We start from the raw sequence: 26,965 nt of genomic DNA, 5'->3' as shown, positions 1-26,965 counted from the left end.
GTGTGCAGGGTCCACATTAATACTACTCTTATAAAGTGAGCCTGCGAGGTGAGTATGCAGCTGAAATATTATAACCCATAATACAGTGAACATCTACTATAGAAGAAAAAGCATAGAATCTGGAGTTAGAAAACGCAAGTTAAATTCTGTATCACCACAACCTTCCCAGTCCCTAACACATGATAAGCACTTGTTGCTTGCTGAATGAATAAATGAAAGAATGAACTCATCCTTGTATTAGCACCTACTAGCAATGAAACTGAAGATCCTACTTAACCTTTCTGGGCTTCAGTCTTCTCATCTTTAACATAAGGGGAACAAAAGCTCTATTCAAATTTCCACAAGGCTGTACCAAGAAATAAATGAATAAATAATAAGTGGCTTAAACCTATAAAGGACTATGCAAATGGTAGTTATTATAATACTTCTGTTCTATAAAATCCTTCCAGGTTGTTTACTCTTCGAAATTGGCTAGAGTCAACATTTAATCTTCCATGAGTCACACAATACATTGAAGAAGTTAAGGGGAAAGAAAGGGCATCTAACAAGACATGACCACTGAATCTAGTAGCAGAGAGAGATGCCCCAAAGTCAGTCTGCTGTGACAAGCTATGTTCTCAACTACAGACTAGACCCATGTTTTGAATAAACGAAACTGTGAAGAGGCAAAGAATTGCAAGGATGTGTGACCTCTTTAAGTATTCATTACACATCAGTAACAGCATGCACAAGAGGCTGAGCACAGATAAGCTGAGCTAGTGATTATGTGACATTCCCGGGGCCTAGCTGTAATCCCACATGCCTTTCCCCTCCCCTACAGCAACACACCAGAGCAAGAGGGACATATTTAAAGGGATAACCTTAAATCTGCTCTAATTTATAAAAGTAAATTATTTACAAAGTATAACAAATCTCCAGATACCACTGTCCTACCCAGCACTGGAACCTACCAGGGGGAAAAATGACACTGTATTTATATCCTAAGTGTTCTAGGCAGGGAGCCATACCTGAAAGGCAAGGGAGTGGAGCAGGAGGGCAAGTTGAGGAAGTAATAAAAGCTAATTCTTACCATTCTAAGCATTTTACGAGTATTACTTTACTCTCACAACAGCCCTATAAATATTAACTTTTATTGTTCCCATTTTAAAAATGAAGAATGGGATGGTTACGACAGCAATGACCAGAAGGTGGATGATTACACGGCGTGGAGCTCAAGGGAAAGGACTGAAAATAGAGACCTGTGAGCCACAGCCTTGGAAATGGAAGCTCAGCACCCTAGGAGTCAATAGGATCATTTTCATGAATCCAAAAAGTCTCTGCCTAAAGAGCAGCCTGACTGGCTGGAAGAGACATAAGAAAACAAGAAATGCACGTTGACAAGTGTTAGTACTGCAGACAAGCATGAAGAGAGGGCAGAATGGCAGCAAGGGCATAGACAGAATTGGGCAAGGAGGCAGCTAAGAGGGGGCCAGGCTCATTCACTTCACAGATGGTCTCTGAGCATGTCCATGTGCCAGGAGCTAAGAGGACCACGGACAAGACAAGGAAAGACAGACTTAGGCCTTGCATTTATGGAAGCTTACATCCTATGAGGAGAAGCAATTAACATGTAAACAAATGAATAGATAATTACAGACTGTCATTGATGCCATGAAGAAAACTAAAGGTTGAGATGAATACTAACAAGAGAGCCTCCTTTTTCTACAGTTACAGGTGTCAGAGAAGTCAAGACCTGAAGAGAACCCAGCTATGCAGTGTAGAGGGAAGAGCAGAGCTCACAGAAAGTGTGTCCCAGCACTTTGGGAGGCCAAGGTGGGTGGATCACCTGAGGCCAAGAGTTTGAGACCAGCCTGACCAACACAGCTGAACCCTGTCTCTATTAAACATACAAAAATTAGCCAGGCGTGGAGTAGTCCCAGCTACTCAGGAGGCTGAGGCAGGAGAACTGCTTGAACTCAGGAGATGGAGGTTGCAGTGAGCCACCATCATGCCACTGCACTGCAGCCTGAGTGACAGAGCAAGACTGTCTCAAAAATAAACAAACAACAAATAATAACAACAAACCAGAAAATGTGGCTTTGACAAGAAAGAAGGCATTAAAAGTTGCTAACCTCATTAGGCCTTTAAAAAGGGATGTATTATAATCACGTGTTTGTGATAATATTTTTGCTGAAACCATAAAAGCAATAGTTATTTTATGATATTCTTTTTGATATTTGTATTGATACATAACAATTGTATGTATCATCCTCTACAGCATCCTCTTTTGGGTGGATCTTGCAGCATCCTCTATTGGGTGTAAATTCCCTAAGTAGGCACCATGTCTTTATTCACCTCTGTACTCCTAACACACAGCACATAATTGGCACTCAATAAGAAATAAATTGTAAATAAAAGCAAAATGTTCAGTGATATTTTCTTACAAAGAACAGCTGTACATTAAAGAAAGCTCATATTTTTCAAAGCTGGCACCATTAAAAATAACAAAGTCAGAAAACAAACAGAAGATCTGAGGAAAACATAGAGTTGAGCTGGAAGCTAAAGGCAGGGCACCTGCCACCGTGAGCCCCTATGCCACTTCCTCATTGCAGTCACCCTGGGCAAACAGGCCTGGGCGTGAGTTCTGACACATCCTATAAGCAGCTGTAGCCTTTGAAGATCCTGAAATTAGGCCAAGCATGGTGGCTCACATCTGTAATCCTAGCATTTTGAGAGGCCAAAGTGGGAGGATTGCTTGAGGCCAGGAGTTTAACACCAACCCTGGCCAACATAGTGAGACCCTGTCTCTCTTAAACATTTTTTAAAATTCTGAAATTAAATTCACCTGGCACATACCTCAAATTACTGGACAACAAATCAAGCTATAAGCTACCAGCCTCATAATCTAGTGGGATAGGATTACTCAAATTTGGGATTATTTTTGTGCATCGTAATATAATTTCTGGAATTCATTCCAAGGAAATAGAAAAGTCCAATGAAGTATTAATGATGATACCCACACAAACCAAAGTCCAGTCTTTCATTAGGGTGCAGCTTCTGACCTGTAGTCAGCTTACCAGGTTCAGAAAGTCAGGCAGCCACTAACAGGTAAACATGCTCCAAGAGTTTGGCCATCTGTAAACTCATGAGCCATACAGATCCTCATTTACCAAATCTACTAAGCTCAAAGAGGTGAGTAAATTTCAAAGGAGTCTCTTTTAATTTGTGGTGCCATACACCATCTAGGAATTTTTTTTACAAGTGAGTGCGTTGCTAACCAAAAAAACAGAGGGCCGGCAGGGAGGCATGTGTTAGGGTCACATGGACACTGTGTGGCTCCCTCAGCACAGGGGTCCTGGCGGGACACGCAGGCATGACTGCACTGCAGCCAGAGTGGATCTACAATCTGGAAAAGGTGGCTATTCAGTGCACCTGGGTGGTCCTCATTTGCTATATTATGCAACATGACTGCTCTTCTCCCTGCAGAACCTAGATAGTTCCCTTTCAGTCATGGGCACGGAATTAAAACAACTATCTCAGACTCAATCAGTCAAAACAATCCTCTCCCCACTCCCAAACTGCCCTGCTCCTGAATGCTCCCCATTATCACACCACTCCCCTCAGCCATCCAGCCACAACCTGGGAGGCATCCCCTCCATCACTTCCCCTAGACATTTGACTGCTATGTCCTGTCAACTTTACCATCAGCCCCTGAATTGGCCCCTTCCCTTCTGTTATGGGCTGAATTATGTCCCCACAGAAATTCCTGTGTTGAAGTTCTAACCTCCAGTACCTCAAAATGTAACCATATTTGGAGACAGGGCCTTTAAAGAGGTAATCAAGTTAAAATCAGTAGGCCCTACCAAGATGACTGTGTCTTTTAAAAAGAGAAGATTTGGGCACACACACACAGAGGGAAGGCCACATGGAGACCCAGGGAGAGGACAGCATCTGTAAGCCAGAGACACAAGCCTCTGAAGAGACCATCCCTATTAACACCGTAAGCTGAGACTTCCCACCTCCAGAATAGATTTCTGTTGTTCAGGCCACCCAGTCTATGGCGCTTTGTTATGGCAGCTACAGCAGCTAACATACTTCTCCCTTTCCTTGGACATTACTTTCCTTCAGGTACCTGCTTCTCACCTTGGTGATCTCTCACTTACCTTCCTCCTTATCCTGGGCCCCTCTGATCAACCTTCCATGAGGTCCCCAAATCTGATCCATTACACCACCATTTACCCTGCTCTGGAGGCTCCATCACCTTCAGAATTAAGTCCAGCCTCCTCAGCATGGCCTACCAAGCCCATCAGGATCTGACTATCTCCCTCTATCCCCACTCCTAATCGCATCTGGCCTCCAGCTGCACAGTTTGTAAACAAGTCCATTCATTAAAAATGTACACAAGAATGTCAAAGCAGCCTTATTCCTAACAGCCCCAAACTAGAAACAACGTAAGTGTCATCAACTGGTGAATATATACCCCAATTGTGATATATTCATACAACACAGTGATAAAAAGGAACAGTTCCTGATACCCACACAATATAAACAAATCTCAGGTTATGCTGAAAGAAGCCAAACAGTAGAGTCCATTCTATATGATTTATAGTAATGTCCAAAAGAATCAAAACTAATCTATAGTGATAGAAATCAGGTGAATGGCTGCCTGAGGGTAGGGGTGGAGGGAGGGAGATTTATCGTACAGGGGCACAGAGAACTTTCTAGAAAGATGAAAATGTTTTTTTTTATTTTTAGCACACACCACCTTCAGAAGAAAATGTTCTTTATCTCGATTGAGATATTGGCTACAAGAGGATATGCATATACCAAAAGTCAATGACCTGCACACTTACAATGTATGAACTTCATCCTATTACACCTTAATAAAATTGAGTTTAAAAAAAATTATTTCAGGAAGTACTATTTTCCAATATGTTCTGGTTTTTCCTTGTGATGTTATTTTCTATAAATATGAACATTCGTTCATCAGGATTTCCATGCAGAAGAATCTGCGTGAAGAACAATACCCACTTTCTTCTAAACTAATGGCATGGTTTTCTTAGAGAAGAATGGCATTCTACAGACTTACACTGACCATCAGCTGGCTTAAGGCCCAGACCACTATAAGCTTTCAAGTCTCCGACGTGTCTCTCCCAACTTCCGCAGGGTCACCCATCTTCCATTCTGATGCCTTCCCCACCCAACCTCCAACAGCAATCCTTGCTGGAGGAACCAGCAGCATTACTGCTAGTTTCAGTAATTCAGTACCAAACCTTCCTCTATCTTAAAATGAACCTACTATAACTAACAGTATTCCTCAGAAAACTAGAGAATAAATCATCATTTTGGAGCTGGAAGGTATCTTAGAAGCAACCTAGTTTCGCATTACGGTTAGGGGTGAAATCTGAGGCCTCTATCAAGGTTTTAGAACTGGTTAGTACAGTTCTAGGATTAAATCCAAGAATAATCTCAATCCCATCCCAAGATCTGGAGATTTATGCTTGTGAAAACCACTTGATTTGTTCAGAACTGAAGTTTATGCATTAAAATGAAGATTTCCTCACCTTGAGTCCTTTATGAGCCAGAGCTCGTCTATAGAAGGCTTTCACGTTCCCATCATCTAGCTGAAGTGCCTGATCACAGTCCTGCTTTGCCTCTTCAAACTGGCACAGCTTCAAGTAGCAGAGAGCTCTGGCATAATGCAACGGAACTCAGTATTATGAAAAGTAAAGATTGGCTATCTATAAGTTTTAGACAGCTAAGAAAAATCAGAAAATAGTTCAATATGTCTGTTTCTATACCACTGCGGTTTCCATTGAAACTTAACATTTGATTCAATTATGGCACTGGGGATACAACTGCAAACAAAATACAGTCACAGCCCTCAAGGAGGATGCAATCAAGTGGAAGAGACAGACCATTAAAACAAGCAAACACAATAAAATCTGTGCAAAGTACTCTGGGAGCACACGGCTGAGAACTACATCAGATTCAGTGGGGCTGAGACAAGGCGCCGAGCAGGCAGGGAAGACTTCCTGGAAGAAGTGACATTTAAGTCGAAATCCAGAGTATAAAGTTAAGAATTATCCAATGCAAACGCACTGGGTTGAGAGAGTTCAGACAGAGGTAGCGGGGAGCTGAGGCCAAGGACACAGTGAGTGCACAGACTTACGGTGGAAGAGAGTATGGTGTTCCTGAAGAATTAAGAAGAGTTCCATATGGCTGGAATGCAGGGATGAGGCTGGAAGAGCAGGCAGGCCAGATCACAAAGGGCATTGTAAGTCATGGCAACGAAGTTGAGCTTTATAAACTGAGCTTAATGGAAGTCCGATGAAGGGTTTTTAATAGGGGCTGACATGTTTGCCATGTTTTAGACAGTCCCTCTGGCTACAGCTTGGAGAATGAGACGATGGAACAAAGCTGTGCAAGGACACCATGAGGGTGCTGCAGACACTTAGGAGGAGAGGACAGTGGCCCAGAGCAAGGGAATGACAGGGGGGTGGTGGCAAGGAGACAGAAAGGGTCACGCTGAGATGGATTTGGGATTTAGAAGGTAGGAGCATCTGAGCTTGCTGACTGGAAGAGGGAGGTCGGGGATGATACCCAGCCCTGAGTGCAGAAGAGACGGGGAGTGCTTCAGTCTGGAGCTCAAAAGGCAGAGATTTGGGAGACATCATTGTAAGGTGGTGAGTGGACCTGGGGAGAGGATGGAATGGCCTCTAGAGTACACAGAAAGGAAAAAGGATCTAGACCCTCAGAACTATGAGAATTCTAGGGAAAGAAAAGCCTACAGAAGGAGAGGGAGAGGACGAGAACCAGGCAATGAGCTGCCTGCCGCCTCCTCTGCCGCCAAGAGGAGGAGGAGTCTTCACAGAAAACTGAGTGGCCAATAATGCCCGATCCTACAGAGGCTGAACAGAAGGGCAGAAAAGCATCTGTTGGATTTAGTGACATCTTTTGGATTTAGTGACATCTTTTGGATTTAGTGACATCTTTTGCCCAATATTGTATCACCATATTCTATATAGGTATCTTTTACCACGTGGCAAAGACGGTACCTGAGCAACAATCTGCCCATTCCTGCTGCACACTATAAATGACGCTGGTGCCTTCCCGCAGCACTTCAGAAGGAAAAGGGCATTCTCCATAAGACGGTATTTTTTTTTTTTTTTTTTGAGACGGAGTCTCACTCTTTCACCCAGGCTGGACTGCAGTGGCGCTATCTCGCTCACTGCAAGCTCTGCCTCCTGGGTTCACACCATTCTCCTGCCTCAGCCTCTGGAGTAGCTGGGACTACAGGCACCTGCCACCACGCCCAGCTAATTTTTTTGTGTATTTTTAGTAGAGAGGGGTTTCACCATGTTAGCCAGGATGGTCTCGATCTCCTGACCTTGTGATCTGCCCGCCTCGGCCTCCCAAAGTGCTGGGATTATGGGCATGAACCACCATGCCCGGCCAAGACACTATTTTGAAAGGCCATTGATTCCTGCTCCTCCCATGCTGGACAATGCCCAGGCCCAGCTAGCTGCAATGAGGCCGGCAAGCCAGGAAATGCTGAATCAGAGTTGCACAAGCCAAAGCAACCATGGTCGCTTTTGGGAACCTGATGGCGCAAACTATGTCAGACCTCCCATCCCGCCCACACCTCAGGCTTCCAGTCTCTGTAGAACTCCCGCAGCCTCACCTCTTTCAAAAACACTTGGTTAGGACAGCTTGCTATAGAAATTCCTAGAACCATCACAAAAAACTTTGGCAATTACTTAATTTTGTTAATAAAATAACAAAATATCTTTAATAATCAAAACTATTAACATAAGAAATATATAAAGTTACAAAGAACTTGCCTGTTTGTATATATGGCACATTCCTTATTGTTAATCTTTAAGCATTCGCTGTATTTACTGAGGGCGTCTTCATAGTTTTTGTCATTTACACATTGATTTCCTTCTTCCTTAAGGGCTTTAAATGTTTTTTCATCTATGGGACAAAACAAAAAAGAGGAAGTATTTGTACAAGCACCTCTATAAAATCTTAAGTAAATCTTCTATTGCAAATTAACTTGACCACACAGCATGCAGAGTGAAAATCTAAATGGAACAAAACTTTGTAGACAAATTAAAATGACAAATAGGCTATAAGTAAAAATAATTATATAACTATGATACTATTATTTTCTAATTAGAAATAAGATACAAGGGCCGGGCGCAGTGGTCACGCCTGTAATCTCAGCACTTTGGGAGGCCGAGGTGGGCGGATCACCTGAGGTCAGGAGTTCAAGACCACCTGACCAACATGGAAACCCCATCTTAACTAAAAATATAAAATTAGCCAGGCGTAGTGGCGCATGCCTGTAATCCCAACTACTCGTGAGGCTGAGGCAGGAGAAGCGGTTGAACCTGGGAGGCAGAGGTTGTGGTGAGCCAAGATCATGCCATTGCACTCTAGCCTGGGCAACAAAAGCGAAACCCCATCTCAAAAAAATAAAATAAGACACAAGTAATAATTCTGTCATGTTATCCATCTTGACATGCCATCTTTTCTCTACTAGGATTCTAAAGACAGTAACAGAGGCCAGAACCACCTTAGAGATGGAGAGAATTAAGCAAACAATGCTAACAGGGCTCAGGTGACTATATGACAAGAGGCAGAGTCTCCAATAAGTCTGCACATGTGAACTAGCAACCCTCACAATGTTTTCTGTCATCTCCATCTATGCTGCTTCACACAGCACTTTTACAGTGGTACAGGAGCACTTCAGACCTCTGGTTAAGTTTGGATATGACAGAACCAGTCAATGAATGGGATACAAATATCCACAGTGTTTTGCTTGGCAACTATTTTGTAAATAGTGAACACTCCTCTTAAAGCCTGAAGTGGACATCTATCCGGCACCCCAAATTTCCTTCAGAAATCATATCTCTTTCATTCTCTGTTCCTTTGGTTAAGTGAAGCAAACCTCACTCCGGCCCTAACCTTTGGGATAATCATTTTATTAATCAGCACATCATGGTCCTATGGCCATGGTAATCCAATTGTTCAGGAATGAGTCTATAAGGGCTGATAAAATGTTTTGAAAGATTCTTGTGAAATAAATCTTTTTCTTTCCTGTGGGATTTAAGGCTCAAAGGAGGAGCTATTTTTCCATCTTGTGATAAAAAGGGATGGTGTGAGAATGGGGCCATCAGAGCAAGGAAGAGGCCAAGATGGAGAGCTGGAGTCTCTGAGTCCTGAATCCAGCCATCCCTGCAGCCACTCCACCTGTGGACTTGTCCATAGTAAGTGCCCATAAACAGCTTTTTGCTTACTTGAGGCATTACAAGTTGGGCTTTCTGTTGTCTACAATCAGAGTCTGAACTGCTCATTACCAGAATTACAGACTATCCCTATTATCTTGCAGTGAACATGGCTGACACCCTGCTCAGAATCTGTTTCCGGGACCTCAATATTCATTCAGCTATCACCCCTCTCCTATTCAGGACCACGTGTTCAGGGGACGCTGACCTCACTGATCAAAACCCCAGATCTAAGCCAATCAGTGCATGGGGTGTTTCCTCATCAAAGAGATTGGCTCAGGGATGGGCACATGGCCCAATTCAGATGAACAGAATAACAGTTTAAAAAGCCTGGGCTTTGGGGAAATGTACTTCCTCATTCTTTTGTTTTGTTTTGTTTTGTTTTGTTTTTCTGAGATGGAGTCTCGCTCTTTCACCTGGGCTGGAGTGCGGTGTGTGGCGCGATCTCGGCTCACTGCAAGCTCCGCCTGCTGGGTTCACACCATTCTCCTGCCTCAGCCTCCCGTGTAGCTGGGACTATAGGCACCCGCCACCATGCCCGGCTAATTTTTGTATTTTTAGTAGAGATGGGGCTTCACCGTGTTAGCCAGGATGGTCTCCATCTCCTGACCTCGTGATCCTCCTGCCTCGGCCTCCCAAAGTGCTGGGATTACAGGCGTGAGCCACCACGCCCGGCCTACTTCCTCATTCTTAATGCCATCAAAAGCAATGGTTTCTCTCTCTCTTTGGACACTGATATGTGCAGATGTAAAGCCTAAAACTGCTACAGTTCTATTGTTTCCTGCTACAGCCTAAGCCTTAATGAGTTGAGCCTGATTTACAGCCTGTCTGGGCCCTTTCAGTGACACAAGCCAAGACTGTCCCTTACACTTTAAGTCAACAGATTTTCTGTTACTTACAACCAAGTTTTCAAACATACACAAAATATTAAAATTTAAAGTTTTAAACCTAGGTAATAAGTTTATCCTATGGAATAATTTGATATATAATAAAAATCCATAAATTAAAATTTAAAATATACCTTTAAATTTTGCAATCTTAAAATCTTCTGATAGATAAATTTATTATTTTATTATTTATTTTTTGAGTGGGGGTCTGGCTCTGTCGCCCAGGCTAGAGGGCAGTGGTGCAATCTTGGCTCACCGCAACCTCTGCCTCCTGGACTCAAGCCATCCTCTCACCTCAGCCTCCCAAGTAGCTGGGACTACAGGCGCGTGCCACCATGCCCAGCTAATTTTTGTATTTTTAGTAGAGGCAGGGTTTTGCCATGTTTCCTAGTCTGGTCTCAAACTCCTGAGCTCTGGCGATCTGCCCACCTCAGCCTCCAAAAGTGCTAGGATTACAGGCATGAGCCACCGCACCCAGCCAATTTTTTTTTTTTTGGTAGAGATGGGGGTCTTGCTTTGTTTCACAGGCTGGTCTTGAACTCTTGGCCTCAAGTGATCCTCCTGCCACAGCCTCCCAAACTACTGGGATTACTGCCAAGAGCCACCATGCCCAGCCCCCTAAATTTATAATATAAACTCAGAATGTAAACAATAATCTTATTTGTCCCTCTGCACAAATTGTATAAAATGCTAGTTTACTTTTCATCTTCTATTTCAAATCACAGAATATTTCTGCCCATGTTTCATGTTTCAAAAGATCTCACGCAGCCTAGGCTACTCACACCTGTTAGCCCAGCACTTTCAGAGGTTGAGGCAGAAGGATTACTTGAGCCCAGGAATTCGAGACCAGCCTGGGCAACATAATGAGATCCTGTCTCTATAAAAAATACAAAATTAGCCAGACACAGTGGCACACACCTGTAGTCCCAGCTACTCAGGAGGCTGAGGTGGGAAGACTGCCTGAACCCAGGAGGTCGAGGCTGCAGTGAGCCAAAATTGCACCACTGCACCCCAGCCTGGGCAACAGAGCAAGATCCTGTCTCAAAAAAAAAAAAATCTGACAAAATAGGGTCAAATGGTACTTTCCCAATCCTGGTATATAAACCCTGAAATAGAATATTAGGGAAGATTTTGCTGAAAAATTTTCCTCAAGCTTTTATCCTCTAGTGTCTTTAAACCTTTGGTATCCATTCTCACTATCAATCAGTAAACAAATATGGACAGAAAAATTCAAACACAGCTGATTATACTTGTGCTATGGTTTGCTAACTCACAGCTATATATGCATTTTGTTAATAAGAAGTAGCTCTTATTTACTGAGCAAATGCTTTGTGTCAGGCCCTATTAATAATGGACTCTAGAAAACTACAGATCTCCATAATTTCCCTAGGACTGCTAGATCATCTACTTGGCAGATGTTCCCTGTCTGCTCTTTCTTGGCAATAAAGAAAATGAGGGTCCAACACTAGCCATCTGGACATCATGGGTCAGGAACCTCAGGGTATCTGCAAGATGAAGCACAGCCTGGGGACACATACGGAGTTTCTAAGCTTTGGGGGAGAAATGGGGCCTCAGCTGGCTTTAAAGCAGAAGGCAAGGGTGAAGTCCCATTTATTAAATGCTTACTTACTATGCTTAAAGTAATAATGTAGGCACTAAGGGAATACAAATTTTTTAACAACTACAATAAAGACAGAAGGAAGTACCTGCATTACACAGTCATGCATCATTCAACAATGGATACATTCTGCGAAATTTGTCGTTGGGCAATTTTGCTGTTGTGCAAACATCATAGAGTGTGGTTACATAAACCTAGATGGTATATCCTACCACATACCCAGGCTGTATGGTGTAAGCTAATGCTCCTAGGCTACAAACCTGTAACAGCATGTTACTGTACTGAATACTGTGGGCAACTGTAACACAATGGTATTTGTGTATCTAAACACAGAAAAGGTACAGTAAGAATATAGTACCTTTACAGTAAAAACACAGTAAAGTTACAGTATTATAATCTTATGGGATCACTGTCATATATGTGCTCCATTGTTGATTGAAATACCATTATGAGCACATGACTACATTTATGTTGTGGGGCTTTACTTTATTAAACATATCAGTCTTATTCCTTTAGCCTCATCACATACAGGGTCTACTGTAGAGCTACATGTTATTTAACTTTTTTTTTTTTTGAGGCAGCATCTCATTCTGTCACCCAGGCTGGAGTGCAGTGACACCATCACAGCTCACTGCAGCCTCAACCTTCCTAGGCTCAGGGGATCCTCCCACCTCAGCCTCCCAAGTAGCTGGGACTATAGGCATGCACCACCACGCCTGGCTAATTCTTGTATTTTTTCATAGAGATAGGGTTTCGCCATGTTGCCCCGGCTAGTCTTGAATTCCTGGGCTCAAGTGATCCACTTGCCTCCCAAAGTGCTGGGATTACAGGAGTGATCCACTGCACCTGGCCTTCTTAGTTAACAATGTTTAAGAGGTTACTATAGGTTTACAAAGTCAGAATATAGTATTTTATATACACATCTCCATTTATTTCTGACAACCTCCTTGTGAGACATTTATTAATACATTCCCCTGCCTTAAACCACGCATGGTGGCTTATGCCTATAATCCCAGCACTTTGGGAGGCTGAGCCAGGAGAATCACTTTAGCCCTGGAGTTTGAGACCAGCCTGGGCAACATAGGGAGACTCCTTCTCTACTAAAAATACAAAAATTAACCATGCGTGGTGACAGGCGCCTGTAATCTCAGCTACTCGGGAGGCTGAGGCAGGAGAATCACTTGAACCTGGGAGGTGGAGGTTGCAGTGAGCCGAGGTCACACCATTGCACTCTAGCCTGGGCATCAAAGTGAGACTCCACCAAAAAAAAAAAAAACTAGCTGGCATGGTGGTGTGCACCTGTGGTTCCAGCTACTCAGTAGGCTGAGGCAGGAGTATTGCTTGAGCTTGGGAGGTCGAGACTGCAGTGAACAGTGATTGCGCCACTGGACTCCACCCTGGGTGACAGAGCAAGCCCCTGTCTCAAAACAAAACAAAACAAAACAAAAAACCCTTTTACATGTATACTAGTAGGACACAGGAGGTATGTAGCAACTTCTTAAGACCATGTGGTTTTAAAGAGGGAGAACATAATTCCAGCACTTTGGGAGGCCAAGGCAGGCAGATCATCATTTGATGTCAGGAGTTCGAGACCAGCCTGACCAACATGGTGAAACCCTGTCTCTACTAAAGAAAAAAAAAAAAAACACTAAAATTAGCCAGGTGTGGTGGTACATGCCTGTAATCCCAGCTACTCAGGAGGCTGAGGCAGGAGAATTGCTTGAACCCAGAAGGCAGAGCCAAGATCGCACCACTGCACTCCAGCCTGGGCGACAGAGCAAGACCCTGTCTCAAAATAATAATAAAATAAAAGAGGGAGAACAGGGACTTCACTTAAACCTAGGTCTGATTCTAGAATTAATGCTCTTCTCTCTCTGCTTTACTGTGAAAGTACACACACAACTCAAGGTAACCTTGAAAAGAAATAAGTGCAGGCATCCCACACCTGTGACGCCCTGCTGGTGATGGCTGCTGGAGTCTCCTGCTTGTTTTGAGATCATCTCTGTTGCCGGATGCCAAGCTTGCAGTGGCACAGAAGCAGGCACAGCAGGAATAGGTGACAGCTTCTCCCGCCAATTTGGTCCATCCAGCTCCATTAAAATTCTTGATAGCCTAAAGAGAAAATGAATTTTCTCTGTTGATCATTTAGTTTGCTTTTTATATTACTGAAGGTCAGATTAAGAATAAAATTTACAAGTGCTATGCAAATGTGTACCTCCTTGTAGAAACATGCAATCCTGAGCATTTTCTGTCTATATAGACTGTTTTCAAAAAGATTTTTACAAGTTGTCATAAATGATGCAACTTGGACTATTTTTTAATCAAAACAAAAAATTAAGACATTTTTAATTTGTTAAAAAATTTTAACGTATACATAATAAAATTGTATTTTTTGAGAAAGTTAAATATATTAATAAAACTAAAATTTAGGAGGCCTAGAAGAAATGTCTCCTGTAATATTTAAAATCATTACTAAATTGATAATGTATTACTCTTGAGAATGATCAGAAGTATTTTAGAATTTCTATGCCCAAGCTGTACATTATGATAACCACATTACCAACTACTGTGGTTGACAACAGGTGTACAAGACTGGCTGCCAACACTGGTAAGGACTCGTCATGTGAATAATGCTTTTTCTCAAAACATTTACATGTGGTTAAGATACTCTTTCTTGCTCTGTATTTTTTTCATCTCTATAATTATCAGTTTATTCTTTTGTTTGTTTTTTCATTTTGTTTTTGAGATGGAGTCTCACTCTGTCACCCAGGCTGGAGTGCAGTGATGCGACCTCGGTTCACTGCAACCTCTGCCTCCCGGGTTCAGGCAATTCTCCTACCTCAGCCCCCGCAAGTAGCTGGGATTACAGGCACGCGCCACCATGCCCAGCTAATTTTAGTATTTTTAGTAGAGACGGGGTTTTGCCATGTTGGCCGGTCTGGTCTCAAACTCCTGACCTCAGGTGATCTCAGCCTACCAAAGCGCTGAGATTACAGGCATGAGCCACCGCACCCAGCCCCATTTATTCTCTTTTTATACGAATAAAGATGAAAAAACAAGATACTAGATTCTACTACAAGGGCTTTTTTATTAATGGCATTTGCTGATGGCCATCATAAAATTTAGATTAATATCATCAGTGATCACTTTTTCATTATTTTAAACATACAGAATGTCATAATTAGATTTAAAAACAAAATTAAAAATTACATCTTTTGAACAAATCTGGTTAAAAAGAACTGCTTCCTAAGACTGAATTGGTTTACTGGCAATTAGTAGAATAAATTCAAGTTAGTTAAATCTAGTCGCACATACTTTTTGTGTGAAAAACTTTTATATTTATATATAGACAAATGTAATGCACATAATTTCCCTATAGTTTCTTAAACTTAAATTTCCATACTGATCTTTGGTTATAATAATTGAATCTTATGCTTTAATGTAAAAAAAATTTAAATTAATATATAACCACCCAGAATTGCAGAAGAAAAAGAAGTTTCAGAAAAAAGAATTTTCAAGCAAAACTTATATTACCAGCAGAGAGGAAGGAAGCAGCAGCTGAAAAGAGATGATGTGTTGCCAGGGAATAAATAAGTATATGCAGGGAAATTTAACATATAAGATTCCTGGAGAGGAAGAGAGGCATATGGTTAATGGAAGACAGAAACAAAATAAATACAGATGTTTAAATTTAAAAAAAAAAAAAGCTTCTGCTGTTTAATTTTCCATAATGAATTGGAATAGATGGAAAAGCAAGCATAAATGTGGGATTCACAAATAAGAAATAGTGAAAAATTTTAAACAGATATTGTATATAAAAATATACATGGCAAAACCAAAGCCTCCTCATCAACAAAATATCAACAAGAACCATTCAATTAAAAAAATGACTGAGTCTTGAAAGTCAATTACTTTAAATGAACCTTCTTGAGTACATATAAAAAATATAATACAATCTTCAAAAAGTTAAACACAGAATTACCCAGCAATTCTACTCCTAGGCATATACAAAAAGGAACTGAAAGCAAGTATGCAAACTAAAATTTGTCCATGAATGTTCATAGCAGCACTATTCACAATAGCCAAAAGGTGGAAGTGACCCAATCAACTGGTGAATGGATAAACAGGATGTGATATGATATGTACATGCATATAATGGAATGTTAGCCATAAAAAGCAATGAAGTACTGATCCATGCTATGCCGTGGATGAACCCTGAAGACATTATGCTAAGTGAAAGAAGCCCGACACAAAAGGCCATATATGATTCCATTTAGATGAAACATCAGAACAGATAAACCCATAGAGACAGAACACAGATTGTGGCTGCCAGGGGCTAGGGGGAAAGGAAAATGGGGAGTGGCTGCTTACTGGGTACAGGGCTTCCTTTTGGGGTAGTGGAAATGTTTTGGAACTAGGAAGAAGTGATGACTGCCCAAGATGGTGAGTATACAAAATGCCACTGCATTGTACATCTTAGTTAATTTTATGTACATGAATTCTACCTCAATTTTTTAGAAAAACTATAATGCAAAAAGGTCAGAAATGCCAGTAATCATGGTCTCTCAGACCCATTTCTCCCTTCAACCATTCAGCCTACTATTAATTAGACTTCCTAAAATACCTTTTCATCAGGCCCTCCTCTCTGCCTGACACTTCCGGTGTCTCCCCACTTGCCGTTTCACGATAACCTCTAACACTGTGAGAAGATCTTACTTTCTCCAGCTCTACCTTGAAAACTACCAAGCCAAGGATGGGGCGAATTAAAAGCAACAAGCAATGCCCCAAAGCACAGGAGTGAACCGTGCGTTCTCTGTTTGAAAATGCATTCATTTTTATTGAGGACGTCTACTGGAGGCAGACACAGGAGGCAGTGCAGCGACAAAGATGAAAAAACACAATTTCTGACCTCAGGGAACACCGGCTAGAGCCACAGGAAAAGAATTTTACACAGAGAGACAGCAAACATGAAAACAATATAGAAGCTGGGTAGTAAAAGAGGGCCCAGTGTTACGGGGGCTGAGAAAGGGAACCTAAGGCGCACCTATGGGGTAGGGAGACAGTGGATCAGGGAAAGTAGTTTCCTAGAGGAGGCAAGTCCTCTCCTGCTAGATGAGAAGTAATTCAAAGACAAAAAGGAGAAAGGGCCTGCAGGCACATAAAAGGAGGCAGCAGATGGCGCGCCGTGGGGTGGCTGTGCAGCGCCAGGTGAGACTGCCTGGTCAAGGCCAAGGAAGCTCAAGGTCAAGGAGGCTGTGGGTGCCAGAGGTTCAGTCTCATCTCACCCCATCACAGATAATGGATGTATGTCCCTTTCTTCTAGGCAGGCTGGGATCAGACAGGTTCCCTGTGACACCAAGAGAACGGTTGTCAGCTCTGCCTATGTATCTTTCCAGCAGGGCTGGGACCACATGGGAAGGTAAGGTCTGATTTTAAAACTTACCTTGAATTACCATTCTCATTTTCGACAATTTTGTTTAAGGTCTCTTCACGTTCTCTCAGCGTCCTTCAAAGCCCCCCTCAAGTGCTCTCTCTGCAACAAGTTCAGCCCATACAGACACAGGTGGCCTGGCCTCTCTGTGATCCCCTTCCCCTAGCCTGGGGATAAACTGCTGTACGCTGTTTCTACCCAACTATATTCTAGTATGTTTAAAGACGGAGACCATGGCATTTTTTTCCCCTTTTTTTCTTTTTTGAGGGGAGCAAGGCCTGGTCCACTAGTCCAGCACAGGGTACAGTGTAACATATAAATATTTCAGAAGTTACACTTTAAGCAAATGGGATCAGAAAATATCATACATAACTAGAAATGTTATCCAACTAGTAATTTTCAAATTTCACCAGAAAGCAATTGATGAAGTCTGGAAGTTTTTACCTTCCCATTCTCACGCTGGGGGTAAATAGGTCATAACATAAATTAGATCCAAATTCTTTGCTATTTCGCCATTATAAATTACTATTCATCCTAGACAAGTGTCTATTTATAAGGGCGTATAACAGAAATATCTGGCAGGCTCATGAAGACATCCGTTCTCCTCAGGAGAAACAAGAGATATGTTTCCACTGACAGATATGGTGCCAATGAACACCTGCAAATCCTGTGGGAGGATAGGATTCAACACAGCAGTTTTCACCACATTTTTGGATCTTATTCTATAGCTAGTACTGATTTATTTATTTTTAATTTTTTTTTTTTTGAGATGGAATCTTGCTCTGTTCTCCAGGCTGGAGTGCAGTGGTATGATCTGAGCTCACTGCAATCTCCGCAGCCTGGGTTCAAGCAATTCTCCTGCCTCAGCCTCCTGAGTAGCTGGGATTACAGGCACCCGCCACCACATCTGGCTAATTTTTGTATTTTTAGTTGAGATGGGGTTTTGCCATGTTGGCCAGGCTGGTCTCGAACTCCTGACCTCAAGTGATCCACCCGCCTTGGCCTCCCAAAGTGCTAGGATTACAAGCATCAGCCACTGCACCCAGCTACTAGTACTGATTTTATGATATCAATGGAAATACCCTCTTATCACCACATATATTTAAGCAGCACATATGAGTTATATCCTGTGTTACTAAGACCAAAAAAAAAATATTGATTGAACAGTAATAAATGGATCAGAAAACAAATACAAAGGCATTAGAGGACAAGTCAGAATGTATTAAGGGAGAGTCAGAAATTAAGTTAAGGGAGAGAACCATTTGATGTAATGGAATAAAAGAAGGCAATCATTCAGGTGATAAAAGTAACTGAAAACACATCTATACTTTGACATGTTCTTGAAGGAGGGGAAGGGAAAAACAGTATAAAACAACTAGATTTTAGGTAGCTGCCTCAGATTAATTACCTGTTAACACTGTCATTTGCTAGCTGGAGTCCACAGTCTATCTGCAACACTGTTTTATAATCCACATAAGCTTTCCCATATTGCTCTAGAGTTTCATAGGCCATCGCCCGCCTCAAAAGAGGTTTCATTGAGAATGGATGAAGTTCCAGAGCCCTAAAGAAGACAAAAATATTACATACCATTTGTTTTGAAAAATGCTCTTTCGTTTATATTTCACTGAATAGATACTGCAGTACCGAACTCTCAAAATATGTACACATCCGAGACTTCGTCTTGGGAACCAGGCAACATGCCAGAAAGGCAAACCCAGAGTAAGAAAGCAATCATATTTGTGTTCCTTTCTTTTAAACCAGTAGCAAAGCACTCTGCATTTACTCTTTCCCACTGAGCCAGGAGCTCCCTGGCAGCATGCCCTGGCCTTCCCAGTCCCCTAACAGAGCAGCATGGCACAAGGCACACAGTAGGGTTTCAACAGATTCTTGTCGTTGACAGATTAAAAAGAAAATTCTCATTTGCACCTATGTATTTAATAATAAATTACAGAACCATAAAAGTTGCATCACATTTTGAAAATCGGCACTCTAAAACTTACTAGTTTATTATGATTCACTTGCTGCAAAAGGGCTTCAAAAACAGACCAAAGGGGAATCAAGGAACTAAACCTACAATGATTTCTCCTAAGTTACGAATTTTCATCTTGCACGTTTTAGTCTATGAAGTATTTCCAATATCACTAAAGATGGATCTCATGGTTGTGTTTTTTGGTTTTGTTTGAAGTGTTTAAAGCTACTTCAGCATTTAACATACTTCATTATATTCTGAAGTAAAACAATAAAAAAACTGTACATGTAATCCTCGATTTACAATATGGTTATGTCCCAATAATCCCATGGTAAACTGAAAATATGTTAAGTCAAAAGGCAGCACAGAGTCTTTGGTTAAAGAATCAAAAATCTGTATTTATGAATGAAAACTATAGTACTCTTGGTTTTAACAAAATCAACAGAAGCTGCAAAGAAGTCCTCCATGCAGAGATCCTATGACGAGCCTCCTTTCTATATAACCTACTAACTAGCATCTGCACCAGACTGTCCACATTGAAGATTGTGGATTTATTCTTTCAACTCATGGTATAAGCAGTTAATATATCAAGTATTTAACTTTTCAGCAAAGCATGAACAAGGGCTGCTTTCTTTAACTTGCTTTTTTTCCAGTAGTCTTAGAAATCTGCTGTCTATTCCTGTCTACAATGATTCAGCAATGAGGAAACATTGACAGAGTATCTGCTATGTGCTAGTCACTGTAGACTTCCCCATCTAATCTCACAACAAACCTGTCAGGTAAATACTAGTATGTTCATTATGTGGGTGATGAAACAGAAACATGAGGAGTGATGTGCCCACAGGTCAGTTCTTTCTAACGTGAGCTTCATGAAGGCAAGGGCACTGCCTGTCCTGAGCACCACTATATCCCCAGTCCTAGATCACCTGGGTCATGAGAGGCACTCGGCAAACTTCTCTGTGAGCCCTCAAGAGCCGACACTCTGCCTACCGCAGTACACACACAAACACTGCAAATGAGTCATCTGCCACTCAGACCACACCATACAGATACTCAGCTGCACTTGTGGGAGCCCTTCTGGCATATCATAGAAGTTATTCTAGAAATGCTGTTAAACCTTATCTGCTTCACTTCTCTGAAAAAATAACCAATTTCACTCTGCCTAGGTGTTAGGATTGTGAGTGATTTTAATGATCATCTTTGTGCTGTGCTACTTTTTTCTTAAGTTTTCTATAATAGGTAAGTGGTTTTTTAAAACAGTAAATGTTATTTAAAATATAAAATTAAAATCAAGTAAACATATTTCAACACTAGACAATAGATCTGTGGGCATCAGGATCTGTCACCTGTACCACTGCCTTAAATTTAGCTTAGTTTCATGTTTAGGTAATATTAACTCTATGAGCAGAGTCACAACCATGTGACTACCTTCACTTCACAGAAGACTTCCAATGACCAAGGTGCCATTTATCTATTCAAGATGGCCTTAAGCCAAGCTTGGGATCTAAAATTGATGAGATGCTATACTTAATTTTTAGCACTTTCTGCCCAGTAAATGCAAGATTTTTTTCTTTAACCACAATCCTGAAAATGAATATGAACTTATGAATGGAAATTCCATTAAGGAGAAAAACCACCCATGCATAAAAATAAGCACAGAGAACTTTTGAAGCAGAGCTTACAAAAGAGGCTATCTATTCAAGATAACACAGTTAAGACCCTAAAGAATCTTCCAATTTCAAGACTGTGAGAGTAGCAAAGATAAGAAAAAGCAGAGAACTGGCCAGGCACGGTGGCTCAAGCCTGTATGTAATCCCAGAACTTTGGGAGGCCAAGGCTGGCAGAACACTTGAGGCCAGGAGTTCAAGACTAGCCTGGCCAACATGGCAAAACCCTGTTTCTACTAAAAAAAAAAATACAAAAATTAGCTGGGTGAGGTGGTGCACACCTCACCCAGCTACTTGGGAGGCTGAGGTACAAGAATCGCTTGAACCCAGGAGGCAGAGTCTGCAGTGAGCCAAGATCGTGCCATTGCACTCCAACCTGGGTGATAGAGTGAGACTCTGTCTCAAAAGAAAAAAAAAGAAGAAAAGAAAAGAAAAAAAGAAAAAGGAGAGAATTACTAGGCAACATTCATTTGTATTTAGTCTGTTGAAATGTCCTCAATGGAAAGTCACCAAAAGATTTTTGGTGTGGTTTAGATAAATCAAAAAGGTTCTGATAGATGAGAAAAGTGAAGTATTTTAGCTTATAAACAATTATGGGTATTTTAAAAGTTGTAAAATGATGGCTTTCAAACTTAAGCATTATAATCCCTTTTCATGTTTCACCTGGAGGTCTAAAAGACAGTCATGGAGATGCTGTGATGAGAGGGGTAAAGGCCAGGCTTAGAGACCTTCAAGATCTTCAACTTCCCCCAACCCCCACCCCGCACTCAGAATGGCCACTCTCCAAACACACCCCTGGAAAACAACCAATGCTCCTCAGAGGTAAGACATTTAAAATCAAATGGTGGTTTTTCCCAAAATACACCTAAAAATTATTCATAGGTAAAATTTTCACCTCTTATTTTAAATTTTGCCTGTTTTTCCTTCTCAGTGTTTGACTCCTGATACCATTGATCTGGTAATAAGAACTTTTGGGCCAGACACAGTCGCTCATCCCTGTAATCCCAGCACTTTGGGAGGCCAAGCCAGGTGGATCATTTGAAGTCAGGAATTCAAGACCAGCCTGGCCTGCAGCATGGTGAAACCCCTTCTCTACAAAAAATATGAAAAATTAGCCAGGCGTGGTGGTGAGTGCCTGTAATACCAGCTACTCAGGAGGCTGAGGCAGGAGAATCAGTTGAACCTGGGAGGCGGAGGTTGCAATGAGCCGAGATTGTGCCACTGTACTCCAGCCTGGGGAACAGAGCAAGACTCAGTCTCAAAAACAAAAAAAAAAGAACTCGTGGAACTCTCCAAAGAGCAAAGATAATTAACTGAAAAACTAAAACAAAAACAAAACAAAACAAAACAACACAAAAACTCCCTTTAACATGTATGCAATCTGTTTGAATATAGTCACTTGAGCTGAAAAGACGTTCACAAAAGCACAGAGTGGCTTCTCTGGCATTAAAAAAAGATTGAGAATCACTGCTTTAGTGTAAAATCACCCCCTGCTGGGCCTCATCTCCGTTTCTCTTACACCAGGACTGGTAGGCCAGCTATCAAAGAAACCATCTGAGTAGGTCGGTCTCTGTGGAGGTCAGCACCAACCAGCAAGGCCAGGTTCCTTGCCTAGAAAACAGCTCTTAGGTTAGCACAACCTACCTAAACCAACACCCACTTCCCTCTGGGGTGAGCCATCTCCTGCCCTCCCCTAGGACAAGCCCCCACTTTAGCCTCCCTGGACACCATGGCTGGAGTCCCATACTTGACTTCCTCCTATGTCTACACTGAAACACAGCCAATTTTAGCCAGTAAGTGTTAATCGCCTTAGAGGATCTCAGGTAAGGACAACACAAATCCACTCTTTTGCAGCAGTTCTAATGTTAGGGGTCTCAAGTTTTAACTAAAGTGTCCTGACCTCCCTCACTGTGGAAAGGCCTAAAACAAGTCTGAAGGGTAATGTATTAGAAACAGACACTTGAGCTGAAAGGATGTTTGCTGCAAATCACGGGCTTGGTATCCAACAAATTCACATGGTCTGGTCTGTTAGTTAAGAGCACTGGTAAAAGCCCTTAACAACTGGCTCTCTGGGTAAAGAAAAAAAGGAGGGGTGGAAAGCCCAGATTTGTGGCATTTGCTCATTTCATGGTATTAAATGGTATCCCACCATGGCAGATTTCAAAATATTAACCTGACATCAACCAGCTCACAAAATCCTGAAAAATGTAATGATTAGCGAGTGTGAGCCAGCACAACTGAGGATGCGGTCTGATGTCAGGCCAAAGAGAATATAAGTATTATTCACTTCAAATTTAAATATGTAAAACTGGCAAAAAAAATTCAAGTGCCTCAAGGCCTTCTTTTTAAACTTAGGCACAGATACTAGCAAGCTTTACCCATATCAATAAACTGGGCCGGGCACGGTGGCTCACGCCTGTAATCCCAGCACTTTGGGAGGCTGAGGGGGGTGGATCACGAGGTCAGGAGATTGAGGCCATTCTGGCTAACACTATGAAACCCCATCTCTACTAAAAATACAAAAAATTAGCCGGGCGTAGTGGCAGGTGCCTGTAGTCCCAGCTACTCTCAAGGCTGAGCCAGGAGAATGGCGTGAACCCGGGAGGCGGAGCTTGCAGTGAGCAGAGATGGCACCACTGCACTCCAGCCTGGGCGACAGAGCAAGACTCTGTCTCAAAAAAAAACAAACAAAAAAAAACAAAATAAACTGATACAGCCAATGAAAACAATAATAAATTACTCACCTTATCAACAGTGTCCACATAATTTACTGTTCAAACTAGAGTTTCTGAGAGTGTTATATGAGACAACAGGAGTAAGCCAGAGCTGTGTTAGTCAAACTAGGACATGACTTCTTCTTTTTTAGATGTACTAATAGAAGCTTCTTGCCAAAGGGCTTCTTATTACTTAATGGTGGAAAACAATGTTTTATTTATGTAGATATTTACCATCCAGGCAGGTAACTTATTGAGTACCACGGTGACTATTATGCTTCAAGGGGTACGAAGCTGTATAAGACAAGGTTCCTCAGAGGATACCAGAGGCTGGAAAGGGTAGGGGGAAGTGGGGGACAGGCAGAGATTTGTTAAAGGATACAAAATTACAGCTAGATAGGAGGCACATGTTCTAGTATTCTATAGCACTGTAGGATGACTATAGTTAACAATGATACATAGTTTCATATATATATATATGATATATACATATGAGTAAAGTTTACAGAGTCTCTTGTCTGTTGCCCAGGCTGGACTGCAGTGGTGGGATCTCTGCTCACTGCAACATCTGCCTCCCAGGTTCAAGCAGTTCTCCTGCTTCAGCCTCCCGAGTAGCTGGGACGACAAGGGTGCGCCACCACGCCCAGCTAATTTTTGTATTTTTAGTAGAGACCAGCTTTCATCATGTTGGCCAGGACGGTCTCAAACTGACCTCAAGCAATCCGCCCACCTCGGCCTCCCAAAATCCTGGGATTACAGGCGTGAGCCACTGCGCCTGGCCACATCATATATATATCGAAGCATCACTCGGTACCCCATAAATATGTACAGTGATTATTTGTCTATTAAAAAACTACTGGTTCCTAACCTCGATGTGTTTAAACCCCCTTCAGTGGATAACAGGACTTAGAGGTGTGACCGAGTGTCAGTGTAGGTGTTACAGGCCTGCAGATGACCAGGAAGTATGGGGCACCCAAGAAGGTGGAGAGAAGGGGTAGCTGAGCAAGAACTTCAGAAGCTAAGATGTGCAAAGGGCATTACCACCATTAGGGGCAACATGGGCAAGGGCTCAGAGAACAGGGTGGGCGACAGTAAGCAAGTGGTCCAGTAGACCAAATGGAAGGAGAAACTTGCTTGGAGGCAGTGTGGTGACAGAGAAGTTTACAGTTATTTCGAAGCCAATACTGAGCCATTAAAAGCCTGTTGGAAACAATCTGAACAAAATAATGTTTCAGGAAAGTTATTCTGATGCCGCAGTGGATTGGAATTAGTTATCAGGCTTCTCCAGTAGTTTAGGAGCGATATGAAAAGAGCACGAATTAGGGCGGTAGCAGTGGAAATGAAAAAACTTTGCACAATCTTCTATAACTCTCTTCATATAGGTGAGATAATTTATGATTTTTATGCATCAATCAATTAACATACCATAAAGCTCTTAAAAAATTAGATCTTTAGGCAGAAAATTTAGGATCTTGGATATTGCATTCACCACAATGAAATTATAACAATCTCTTGACAAACCTGAAAACATGCAGTTTACCTGTTACAATCTTGAATGCAGCCACTGCAGTTTCCTTCTTTTAGGTAACATGCTGCTCTATTTGAATATAAGATACTTAGATCATCTGCAATTTCACTTCCTAAAAATCACATTTAATTAAATACAGTTAAAATCCATTAGCAAGATCACAGTTCACCAGAATTACAAGACGGCCGAGGTCTCCGGTGGGGTGGCACTGCAGTCCTGCAGACTGATCATGCAGAACTCCGCGGAACTGCTACCCGCAATAGCCACCAAGGGAAAGCCCGGCAGGGACAGAGGCAAACATGCCTGGCCGGGAACATGCCCGCATTCCAAGGTGCTGCTCACTGAGGTCAGGTGGCACGGCGCTCTTAGTCACCTGGGAAGAATGCAGCGATGCCGGCGCCTGTCATTCAGGAGGCGGCAGCGCCTCTCCCACGGGGCCCCCCGGGGTCAGGTGAACCGCAGCGCGAGGGGCCCGGGAAGCGGCGGGGCGCGGCGCACCTACCTGCCGGCTCCAGGAGCGCGATTGCCGCCGAGTACTTGCCGGCCGCCTCAGCGAACTGCCCGCTTCGGAACTGCTCGTTGCCCTGGCTCTTCAGGCCGGCGGGGCTGACCGGGGCGGCGGGTTGGGGCGCGACGGAGTTCTCCGCGCCCTGCCCGCCGCCCGGATGCCCGGTGGCGCCGCCGCCCGCCGCCGCCGCCGCCGCCGCCGCCGCAGAGGCCCGCCGCGGGCTCCGCTTGTCCGCGCCGGCCTCCGGGGTCTGGCCCCGCCGCGGCGCGCCCCTTGCGGGCCGCTTGCCGCCCTCGGCTTTGCCAGTCAGCTTCTTCTGGATGTTGCCCATGACGCACGGCTGGGCGGCGCGCGCAGCTCCCGCCGGCTCCGCAGGCTCTGTGAGGAAGTGGATGCGGGAAGTGAGGGTTTGCATCACCGGGAGCAGTTGCCGCGGAGGCCGCGGGGGCGCCCGGCGCGGAGGGCGGGCTCCGGGGAAGCCGGGTCGGGCACCGCCCCTGCGGGCGGAGCCGGTGCTGCCAGACCTCTAGGGCCAATCGGCCCAGTCCGCGCCCTAGGGGCCCCTGCGGCTTCCTGAGGACTCGGCTCCCGGGCTTTGGCCAGAAACCTACCCTGTCTGTAACTGTTCAAGCGCTGAAGGGCCTGTGGCTGAAAACCGGCATCTCAGAGCCATCCCCTTCATCAAGCACACCTGTCCAGGTAGAGCTTACAAAATACGTACTTTTTTGAATGGAGTTGCAAAAACTTGAATACAATTATAGTACCCAACACGGAGGCACCTTTCCTTATTTTAAAAGATTAGGAGAAAAAGATTTGAAAGAAAAATAAAGCGTAAGTGATTTTTAAGTCATTTTAAAAGTGAATTTAGCAAAAAAGTCACAAATTAGGCACCTAGTTTTTAAGCTTAAAGGAAGCCTTAAAAACACAGCAAATTTTCCATCCCATTGCCTTATTCAAACTAAAAATTTCTTTGATTTTGATTAGGAGTTCAGGTATTAATAGCTTTAATAATTGTTGCATCTATTTTTAAATACGAAAAGGATTTATAAATATTTAATTTATGGTGCCTTATCAATATTTAAAACAAAGCAATTAATCATTTCAAAGCACTGTTAAAAAGTACTTAAATATAGAGATTTCCAAGCTTTCTCTTTTAACGAATTGTTATCTGATTCTTAATGGATATATTTTCCATTCTCTTTCATGAATGGTAAAGCCAAGATTTTAAGCACAGAGACAGAGGGAATAGAAAAGCACAATTATTTAAGTGAAAATCAGTGGATGATCACCTTAAGACAAGCATCAAGTATAAAAACACATTAATAAATACTGTTTTCTATAAGCAGAATAACATCCGATTTGGATCACCAG

At 42.6% G+C, this 26,965-nt stretch overlaps 2 protein-coding genes across 5 annotated transcripts in view; one reads left to right on the top strand and one right to left on the bottom strand.

Annotated features, from left to right (window-relative positions):
- RNF19A (ring finger protein 19A, RBR E3 ubiquitin protein ligase) overlaps positions 1 to 21,895 on the top strand; it is a 92,732-nt gene extending 70,837 nt beyond the window's left edge. The window contains exons 11-13 of one of the 4 annotated variants that reach the window (XM_030794903.1): positions 17,101 to 17,196; positions 21,514 to 21,666; positions 21,776 to 21,895. In XM_030794903.1, the coding sequence (XP_030650763.1) occupies positions 17,101 to 17,196; positions 21,514 to 21,666; positions 21,776 to 21,789 (263 nt within the window). In that variant the 3' untranslated portion in view covers positions 21,790 to 21,895. Of the gene's footprint in view, positions 1 to 1,707; positions 1,828 to 9,098; positions 9,255 to 17,100; positions 18,052 to 21,513 lie in introns of those variants that run through there. The other 3 variants (XM_030794902.1, XM_030794904.1, XM_030794905.1) reach the window with 3 other exon arrangements.
- Positions 1 to 26,965, bottom strand: part of SPAG1 (sperm associated antigen 1) — an 83,754-nt gene that overhangs the window by 2,770 nt on the left and 54,019 nt on the right. The window contains exons 11-16 of the mRNA XM_030794906.1: positions 25,589 to 25,972; positions 25,099 to 25,198; positions 18,617 to 18,769; positions 13,723 to 13,889; positions 7,824 to 7,956; positions 5,544 to 5,670 (exon numbers count right to left, since the gene is read on the bottom strand). Of these exons, the coding sequence (XP_030650766.1) occupies positions 5,544 to 5,670; positions 7,824 to 7,956; positions 13,723 to 13,889; positions 18,617 to 18,769; positions 25,099 to 25,198; positions 25,589 to 25,972 (1,064 nt within the window). The remainder of the gene's footprint in view (positions 1 to 5,543; positions 5,671 to 7,823; positions 7,957 to 13,722; positions 13,890 to 18,616; positions 18,770 to 25,098; positions 25,199 to 25,588; positions 25,973 to 26,965) is intronic.

Source organism: Nomascus leucogenys, chromosome 16 (genome assembly GCF_006542625.1).
Source record: "Nomascus leucogenys isolate Asia chromosome 16, Asia_NLE_v1, whole genome shotgun sequence".
Classification (NCBI taxonomy): domain Eukaryota; kingdom Metazoa; phylum Chordata; class Mammalia; order Primates; family Hylobatidae; genus Nomascus; species Nomascus leucogenys.
Note: the sequence above shows the minus strand (reverse complement) of the source record. Positions and strands in the feature narration are given on the sequence as shown.